The sequence below is a fragment of the Erinaceus europaeus genome, chromosome 1 (assembly GCF_950295315.1).
Source record: "Erinaceus europaeus chromosome 1, mEriEur2.1, whole genome shotgun sequence".
In the NCBI taxonomy this organism is placed as follows: Eukaryota; Metazoa; Chordata; class Mammalia; order Eulipotyphla; family Erinaceidae; genus Erinaceus; species Erinaceus europaeus.
Genome location: NC_080162.1, coordinates 80,221,483 through 80,231,183, shown reverse-complemented (window position 1 = coordinate 80,231,183; position 9,701 = coordinate 80,221,483). Strand labels below are relative to the sequence as shown.

Here is a 9,701-nt window from a genome sequence, read left to right as displayed (position 1 = left end):
AAATTGTGAGGAGGGGAGATAGAACGGGGGAGAGAAAGACACCTGCAAACCTGCTGCACCGATTGTGAAGTGACCTCCTGTAGGTAGGGAGCTGGGGGCTCAAACCAGTGTCCTTGTTTGGGTCCTTGTGCTTTGTACTATGTGTGCTTAACCCAGTGTGCCACTGCCCAACCCCCCTAGAATCACTCTATACAGTACTGAATCTATCACATGAAAATAAGAGAATGGATAAAAAGACACTGACACCCACTCTTTCCTGTAATGCTCTTCCAGGAAGTTAATATAATTTTTAAGCCCTACCTTTGAGTAAAAGTCATTATATTCTTCTTCAAGATCTCTTCTTTTTTAAAAAAAATTTATTCCCCTTTTGTTGCCCTTGTGTTGCCCTGCAGGTGGGGAGCCAGGGGCTTGAACCGGGATCCTTACGCTGGTCCTTGTGCTTCGTGCCACATGCTTAACCCACTGCACTACCTACCGTCTGACTCCCTAAGATCTCTTCTAAGGGGAAATAAAAGTTTTATTTCAGGACCCAACCTTAGACAAAATTTTAGGGCCGTAGAATCAATTGAATTAATATGACTTTGAATTCTCACAAAGAATCTTGACATTGCACTAGGCCCTGAGAGACTGATTCATAGAAGAAAACCCAACCAGGATTCCTGCCTTCAGTGGGAACAAGCAGAGAATTAACAATGTAGGATGAGGCAAACTCTATATAGAGGAAATTTTAAAAGTGTTAATGGAAAGTTCATGTGAGATATGGTAAAGAGATAGCATAAGCAAATTGGTTTAAAAAGTTCACATTTTATTAAAATGTGTATGTGATAGGGAATTTGTACGTTAAAAAGATAACTTATGGACTTATAAGATAGCTCACCTCAGAAAGTGTGTGATTTACCATGAATATGACCTAGGTTTGAGCCCAGGCGAGGGAAGCTTCAGTGCTGTGGTGTCTTTACCTCCCCGCCCCTCTCTGTCAGAAAAAATTTGGACAGGAGTGGTAATGGCAAAAATAAATACATAAAAGGTAATCAGTAAATGTTACAGAAATCTGTGTGGAGACATGGGGACTTAATTCTATAAAACCTTGTGAGTTACTGTTAGGAAATCAGATAGTAAATCTCATAACCCTAAAAACTGAGAAGAGAGAAAACCTCTTATACATGAATTCCTAGCAGACTGTAGGAAGATTGTGTTAAGTGGTAATGGCAAAAATAAATACATAAAAGGTAATCAGTAAATGTTACAGAAATCTGTGTGGAGACATGGGGACTTAATTCTATAAAACCTTGTGAGTTACTGTTAGGAAATCAGATAGTAAATCTCATAACCCTAAAAACTGAGAAGAGAAAAAAAAAAAAACTGAGAAGAGAGAAAACCTCTTATACATGAATTCCTAGCAGACTGTAGGAAGATTGTGTTCATGGTAGACCTAGAGAAAAAGCCATTTTCCTGAACCCTCTTTCTCTTTGGGACTTCTAGGCATTTGGCTGAGTTGTGGAGAACTCTGGAAGTAGAGCTACCTAGTACAACCTGGATTCTGTGGAGACTCCTGAGGAAGCTACAAAAATTCCATAATGTGTCTACCAAGGAGAAGATGGCATATGAGACTGTAGCTGTAAGTCTTTCAATCTGCCGCTCCAACTTCAGCTCATCATGCTGCTCTGGAGAATGACTGACCCTACACTCCATTCTGGGAATGTTCCTCATCATTGAAGTTTGCTTCTGCTATCCATTTGTAAATCTGTAATACCTCTACTATGGAATTGACATGTAGTATTTAAGGAGTCAGTATTTTTTAATGTGTTTAAACATTCTTTCTTCTTTAAAAATTATATATCATAGGCATAGATAGATGGTTATAGATATAAAGTCAACCCATATCTGTGACCATTGGAGAACTTTTACAGTTTCTAGTGGAAAGAATGAGGAATAGAACTCTGGTGGTGGAAATGTTATGGAATTGTACTGCCATAATGTTACAATTTTATTAAATCACTAGTAAAAATGATAATCCCCAAATAAACAGAACCTTCAAGTACTAATATATATGTATAGTTAAAGAGTGATATTAATTCATGAAAAATGTTAAAATATTGTAGAGGAGTATAAAATGGAAAACAAAAATTCTTCTTGAGTAGATACTGGCACTTTTTTTCTCAAAAGGACCAGATGATCAATAGTTCAGGTTTTCAAGCCACATATAGTTTTCACATGCTATTTGGATTATTTTTAAGCAATTCTTTAAAAATAGTCATAGGACTATTATTAACTCATGACTGTATTATATTTCTTTTTTTATTATTTCTTACTGTACTATATTTCTAAAAATGAACTCTAGAAGTTACTTGTGTAAAAATTATTTTTAAAAGGTTAAGACAGGGAAGATAGCATAATGGTTATGCAAAAAGATTCTCATGCCTAAGGCTTCAAGGTACCTGGTACAATATCCTGTACCACAAGCCAGAGCCAAGAAGTGCTCTGTGGGGGGGGTGGGGGGGGGCGATACATAGATCTGGTGGTGGGAATTGTGTGGAGTTGCACCCCTCTTATCCTGTGGTTTTGTCAATGTTTCCTTTTAATAAATAAAATTTTAAAAAAGATAGAAAAAAGAAGGAAAAAATGCAGTGGTGCACCTGGTTAAGCAAAGACATTATTATTTCATTTTTTAGTCTTTTTTTTTTTTTTTGCCTTTAGTTGCTGGGACTCAGTGCCAGCACTATGAATCCACCATTCTAGTAGATATATATATATATATAGATATATATATATATAGATATGTATATATATATCTATATATCTATATATATATATATATATATTTCCTTTTGGTTGCCCTTGTTGTTTTTATTGTTGTAGTAGTTATTGTGTTGATGTCATTGTTGTTGGATAGAATAGAGAGAAATGGAGAGAGGAGGGGAAGACAGAGAGGGGGAGAGAAAGATAGACACCTGCAGACCTGCTTCACCGCCTGTGAAGTGACTCCCTTGCTGGTGGGAAGCCAGGTGCTCAAACCGGGATTCTCAAGCCAATCCTTGTGCTTTGCACCACATGCACCTAACCCACTGCGCTACCACCGGACTCCCTCTGGTAGCTTTTTATTCTTTTTTTTTTTTTAATTATTGTTCGCTAGGATAGAGAGAATTTGAGAGGGGAGGGGTTATAGAGAGGAGAGACACCTGCAGACCTGCTTCACCACTCGTGAAGTGTCCCTACTACATGGGGAGTGGGGGCTTGAACCCGGGTCCTTGCATATCCTTTCAAGTAGTAACTGTATGCGCTTAACTGGGTGCGCCACCACCTGGCCCCCTACATATGCGCTATTACTGTGCTTAAGGATCTGGGTTAGAGCCCCTGTACCCCACCAGCAGAGGAGATGCTTCACAAGTGGTGAAGCAGTTCTGCAGGTGTCTTATCATTTTTTCTCCCTCCCTATCTCCCCCTCTCCTCTCAATTTCTCCTGTCCTACAAATCCATCAGGAGCAGTGGATTTGTAGTGCTGTCACCAAGCCCCAAAAATAACCCTGGTGAAAAATAATTGAATAAATAAATAAATAAAATATTTATTTAGCTCATATGAGATAGAGTTTTACATGAGAGAGAGAAGCCAGAGCACCACTCTAATAAATGCAGCAGCACCAGGTCTCCAACCAGGAGCTTCATGTATATAAGTCCTACACTCTACCAGTGGATCTATTTCCCAACCTTATAAATAGACTAATTTTCGTTTGCTTGTTTTTTTTTTTTTTTGCTACTGGGATTTCCTACAACTTCAATTCTATACAATTCCAATGCTTCCAATAAACTTTTTAAATTTTTATTAGATAAGAGGGTAAGAGACAAGGAAAGAGAGCGACCACAGCACTATTCCTCCACTTGTGAAGCTTCCTCTCTGAAAGTTCTCCCTGGTGGTTCTCAGTGCTTGAACATGGGTCCTCATGCATGGTAAAGTGTTAATTTACTAGTAATATGACTGTTTTAGAGAAGTTTTTAGTCTCAAAAACAAATTGAATTTTGATAAGAAAGTATAGAAAGTTCCTATTTATATCCTGCTCCCTTCACACATAGCCTTTCTGATTATCAATATATATTTTTACTTTACTATATTCCCTACTAGTTTATGTTTCATCTTTCTTTTTTTATTTTATTTGTTTATTAATGAGAATGATAGGAGAAAGAAAGATCTAGACATCACATCACTCTAGTACATGCGTTGCTGGGGATTGAATTTGGGACCCCATGCTTGAGAGTTGAATGCCTTATCCACTATGCCACCTCCTGGACCACTTGTGTTTCCTCTTTCTTTTGCGCAGGTTATCAGCACATTTTTCTAGCTGCCAAAATTATTTTGACAGGACTAATTTGTCTCTTTCCTTATTCTCACTATCATTGCAGATTTGTGCCTGAGTAAAAATGCCTGCTAACTGGAGGCAGGTGATGACACACCTGGTTAAGCACACACACTACAATGTATAAGAACCTGGGTCTGGTCGCCACCTGCAGGGGGAAAGCTTCACAAGTGGTGAAGCAAGGTTGCAGGTGTCTGTCTCTTTCCCTCTCTATCTCACCTGCCCTCTCAATTTCTGTCTCTGTCCAATAATAAATAAATAAATAAATAAATAAATAAATATATAAATGAGAAAGAAGTGCCTTCTAATGTCTTTTTAGTGACATTTTAATAGGGCAGGTAGAATATATACTTAGTCATTTTAAACTCTAAAAGTATGTATTTTTAAGTAGGATTATACTACCAATACTATTTGATGTTCTACTTTTTTCTTTTCTTTTCTTTTCTTTTCTTTTCTTTTTACCAGAGCACTGCTCAGCTCTGGTTTATGGCTGTGTGGGGGATTGAACCTGGGACTTGAGAGCCTCAGACATGAAAGTCTCTTTGCATAACCATTATGCTATACCCCCCCCTTACTTTTTTTCATTTAATAATATGTGAGCCGCTTTTCTTGTCAATATACAGGCATTTCATGTCTGCATATAATTTAATTTTAATTGCCCTTTTTTTAAAAATAGATATTATTATGGCATAGAACCATTTCTTTTGTTACAAAGTTTCATAATAGTACACATTTTGATAACTTTCAGACTTTTTTTTCAATGATTTTTAATTTCTTTTTTTAATATTTATTTATTCCCTTTTGTTGTCCTTGTTTTATTGTTGTAGTTATTATTGATGTTGTTATTGATGTCATTGTTGTTGGATAGGACATAGAGAAATGGTGAGAGGAGAGGAAGACAGAGAAGGGGAGAGAAAGACACCTGCAGACCTGCTTCACCACTTGTGAAGCAACTCCCCTGCAGGTGGGGAGCTGGGGGCTCCCTTTTATTGCCCTTGTTGTTGTAACCTTGTTGTGGTTATTGTTATTGTTGATATCGTTCATTGTTGGACAGAACAGAAATGGAGAGAGGAGGGGAACACAGAGACAGGGAGAGAAAGATAGACACCTACAGACCTGCTTCACCACCTGTGAAGCGACTCCCCTGCAGGTGGGGAGCCGGAGGCTCAAATTGGGATCCTTAAGCCGGTCCTTGCGCTTTGTGCCACATGCACTTAACCCGCGACGCTACCGCTGGATCCCCTAAATCAAGTATTTTAAGAACAAAAAATAAGCTTGTATAGACATTTTGTTGGTGGTGTCTTTACCACTCTCAGCTCACTTTTTTTCAGTAGAAAGAGATGGGAGCTGGTGAAATAGCTCATTTGGATAGTTTGCTGCTTTTCCATGAGTACAATCCAGGTTCAAGTTCAGTCCCACCAAAGTGATGGAATCTTTGGTGCTGTGGTCTCTTTCTCTCTCTGCCTCTCTGTCTCTAAGAAAGAGGGGGGGATTGAAGCTTCCTCTAGTTCAGTGACTTCAGCTCCTTTTCCCTCTACTTTTATGCCCCTGCCTTTTTTTTTTTTTTTTTTTTTTTTTTTAGCAGAGCACTGCTCTGCTCAGCTCTGGCTTATGGTGGTATGGAGGATTGAACCTGGGACCTTGTAACTTCAGGCATGAGAGTGTGTTTGCATAGCCATCATGCTATCTACCGCCTCCTGCCCCTGTACTTATTACCACTACTGTTCTGCTTCTGGGCTCAGAGAACCAAAAATCATGTTCTGGCACAAGCAGAAGGCAAAGGTTAGAACTTGGGTTAACAGGTGTTCAGCTCTGCTATCTGCCTTTTCTGTCACAGGCAACAGATGCCCTTTATGAGGTGTTTGTGGGAAACAAGCTCCGAGCAGCTACGTACCGACTATTTCCTCAGCTTCTCATGACACTTCTCATCCAGATTCACCACAGCATTGGCCTTACCATGTCAGATGTCGCCATCCCACATGGCCTGTACACAGAACAGAAAGTATCTTCAGAGGTCACTCCTTTGTGGTACAGTCCATTATAATTTCATTGACCTTAGCTGTCAGTTTCTAAGAACTGGACAGTGGTAGACACAAGGACAGCCAGGATGTGGTTGTAGTTGTGGGAGAGCTTATAATCTGCTACCCTTGTGAGACGAGATAAATCAGTCTGGGTTCTCACTGCTTATTCTTGGTTTTATTGGTACCATGGTAAATTTGGCTATGTGGCTCCATATGCCCAACTAAATAATTTGTGATATAATTTCAGCTCTTTCTTGACAAATCAAGTAAAGCAAAGACAAGCAAAGCAATATTAAACCTGCCTCCAAAATCATACTGACCCACAGCCGAGCAATTCCTCATTTCTGCTTTGCTGTGTGAAGAAAGTTGTAGTTCCCCATTGGGGTCTCAGAAATAGTGTAGTGTAACTGTAGCAAATGGATTTCTTTCAGGTGAGGTATTATATACTATAGAATATGTAAGGACACCTAAGAGTCAAGACAACAGTTCTAATTTTGATTTGTCAATTTAAACTAGCTGTGTGCTTTGGGGAAAAAGTTAATAGAGACAGGGAGAGCAAGAGTGAAAGAGACCACAGCACTAGTCAGTGTGAATGGGGGTCAGGCTTGAACTTCGTTCATGCACATGGCAAAGCAGCACACTATCCAAGTGAGCTATTTCTGTTGTTTTATGCACAGATTTCTATTTTTGTAAATAAGATCAGGCTGGGTGTTTTCCAGGCACCCTCCAACTTTGAGATTCTCTAATGTTATGGTCAAATTCTATATCAATAAATAGCTTTAAAAAGCAGTGGGGCGGGAGTCGGGCGGTAGCGCAGTGGGTTAAGCACACGTGGCGCAAAGTGCAAGGACCAGCATAAGGATCCCGGTTCGAGCCCCTGGCTCCCCACCTGCAGGGAGTCGCTTCACACGTGGTGAAGCAGGTCTGCAGATATATATCTTTCTCTCCCCTTCTCTGTCTTCCCCTCTTCTTTCCATTTCTCTCTGTCCTATCCAAAAACAACATCAATAATAAATACAACAATAAAAAACAACAAGGGCAACAAAAGGGGAATAAATTTTAAAAAAAAAAAAGCAGTGGGGCAGGGGTTGGGAGGGCAAGGAGACAATATGACAAAGGAGACAAAATAACTTTGTCGTGCATAAGAACCCACCCAGCCTTCAGCCATCATATGGAAACATCATGCAAAAGGGATGCTTCGTGTAACAGTGTTGTAATATCTCTTGGTCTCTCACTATCTGGAGAATTAGGGGGGTAATCAGCTGATAGCAGTAGAATCATGCAGACATGCAGGCCCAGCAAAGCCCAGACAGCAAAAAGTAAATAAACTAATTAATAATAATTTAAGAGCAGGCTAGGGAAATGGCTTGGTGTTTATATAAAAGACTTTAATGACTGAGGCTCTAAGGTCCAAGGTTTAATCCTCTGCACCACCACAAGCCAGAGATGAGAAGTGCTCTAGTCTCTAGTCTCTACTCTACTCTCTAGTTTCTAGTCTCTGTCCTTTTTTTTTTCTTGCCTCCAGGGTTATTGTTTGGGCTAGGTGCCTGTACTATGAATCTACTGCTCCAGGTGGCCATTTTTCTTTTTTACAATTATATAGGACAAAGAGAGATTGAGAGAGGAAAGGGAAATAGAGAGAGAGACACCTGCAGACCTGCTTCACCGCTTGTAAAGTGACTTCCCCTGCAGGTGGGTAGCCAGGGGCTTGAACTGGGATCCTTCTGTGGGTCCATGAGCTTTGTATTATGTACACTTAACCCAGTGCACTACCAAGTAACTCAGTGTGCTACCATCCAACCCCCCCTCTGGTCTCTTTCTACCTCTTTATCTTTTGCTCTGTATCTCTCTTTCAATAAATAAATAAATTGTTTAATTAATATTAATTAAAATTAATTAAAAGCAATAGTTCACCAGGTAGCGCATTGCTTTGCTATGGGTATAGCTCAGGTTCAATCCCCAGTAACACCTAGGAGTTGCCATGACACTAAGGGAAGCTTTTATGCTGTGATGTCTCTATCCCTCTCTCTTTGACTCTGTCTTTCTTGAGTGAAAATGTCGTCAGGAACAATCGAATTACACATCACAAGGCTCCAGCTGTATGTACACACACACACACACACACACCAATGGTGGGGGTAAATTTTATAGGTTGTAAAATGCATGTAAATAAAACTTAAAAAAAAAAGCAGTGGGTAGATCCAGTAAGATAGTTCACCTAGGGAAGCACCTGCTTTGTTGTGCTCTTGGTCCAGGTTCAAGCCTTGCCCCTACCACAGTGGAGGAAGCTTCAGTCCTACATTGTCTTTCCCTCTTTCTCTGTCATTCTTATTCTTTTTTTATCTGAAAAAGTCACTTGGGAATTGAAGTCCTGTGGATAAAGAAACAAAAAAGACAGAGGCGGAAGTCAGGCATTAGCACAACCGATTTAGTGTAGGTTGTGCGAAGCGCAAGGACCAGTGTAAGGATCCCGGTTCGAGCCCCCAGCTCCCCACCTGCAGGGGAGTCACTTCACAAGCAGTGAAGGAGGTCTGCAGATGTCTATATTTCTCTTCCCCTCCTCTCTCAATTTCTCTCTGTCCTATCCAACAATGATGACAGCAATAACAACAATAATAACTACAATAATAAAACAACAAGAGCAATAAAAGGGAATAAATAAATATTTTTTTAAAAGACAGTGGCTACTGCTTTAATCTACCATATCATGTTTTTTGTTTTTTTGTTTTTTTTTTTTGCCTCCAGGGTTATTGCTGGGACTCGGTGCCTGCACCACGAATCCACTGCTCCTGGAGGCCATTTTTTCCCCCTTTTGTTACCCTTGTTGTACCATATCATGTTTTATCATCTATTTCTTTTCATACTCCCAGGGAAGTAAATTCTAGTTAGCTTGCTTTCTCTTTATCTTCTTTTCCTTCCTTCCCTCCTCCCTTTCTTCCTTCCTTCCTTCCTTTCATTCTCTCCTTTGTATTGCTGGAAATCAAACCCACCCATATGTGATACTATTAAGCTACTTCCCCAGCTGACATATTATTTTATATATTTAGAGAGAGAAGTAGGAATACCAAAGTACTGCTCCAGCATCTATAGAGCTCAGCCTGCTCTTGTCTCTGATGCTCTCATGTGGTGCTGGGAACCAAACTCAGCCCCATGTATGGAAGCCTGTGCTTTTCTGACCCACTTCCCAGGCCACTAGGTAGACTTTTTTATTTAAAGAATAATTTAAAGAAAGTATTTTCCCCACCTGCAGGGGAGAAGCTTCATGAGTGGTAAAGCAAGGCTGCAGATGTCTCTCTGTCTCTATCTCTCCCTCCCTTCTCAATTTCTCTCT

At 39.9% G+C, this 9,701-nt stretch overlaps 1 protein-coding gene across 1 annotated transcript in view; it reads left to right on the top strand.

The window, feature by feature from the left end:
* The first annotated feature begins 1,465 nt into the window (after positions 1-1,465).
* The window catches only part of LOC132538074 (maestro heat-like repeat-containing protein family member 7), a 38,293-nt gene continuing 30,057 nt past the window's right edge, over positions 1,466-9,701 (top strand). Inside the window, exons 1-2 of the mRNA XM_060189627.1 lie at positions 1,466-1,618; positions 6,187-6,377. Coding sequence (XP_060045610.1) covers positions 1,598-1,618; positions 6,187-6,377 — 212 coding nt within the window. The 5' untranslated portion in view covers positions 1,466-1,597. The remainder of the gene's footprint in view (positions 1,619-6,186; positions 6,378-9,701) is intronic.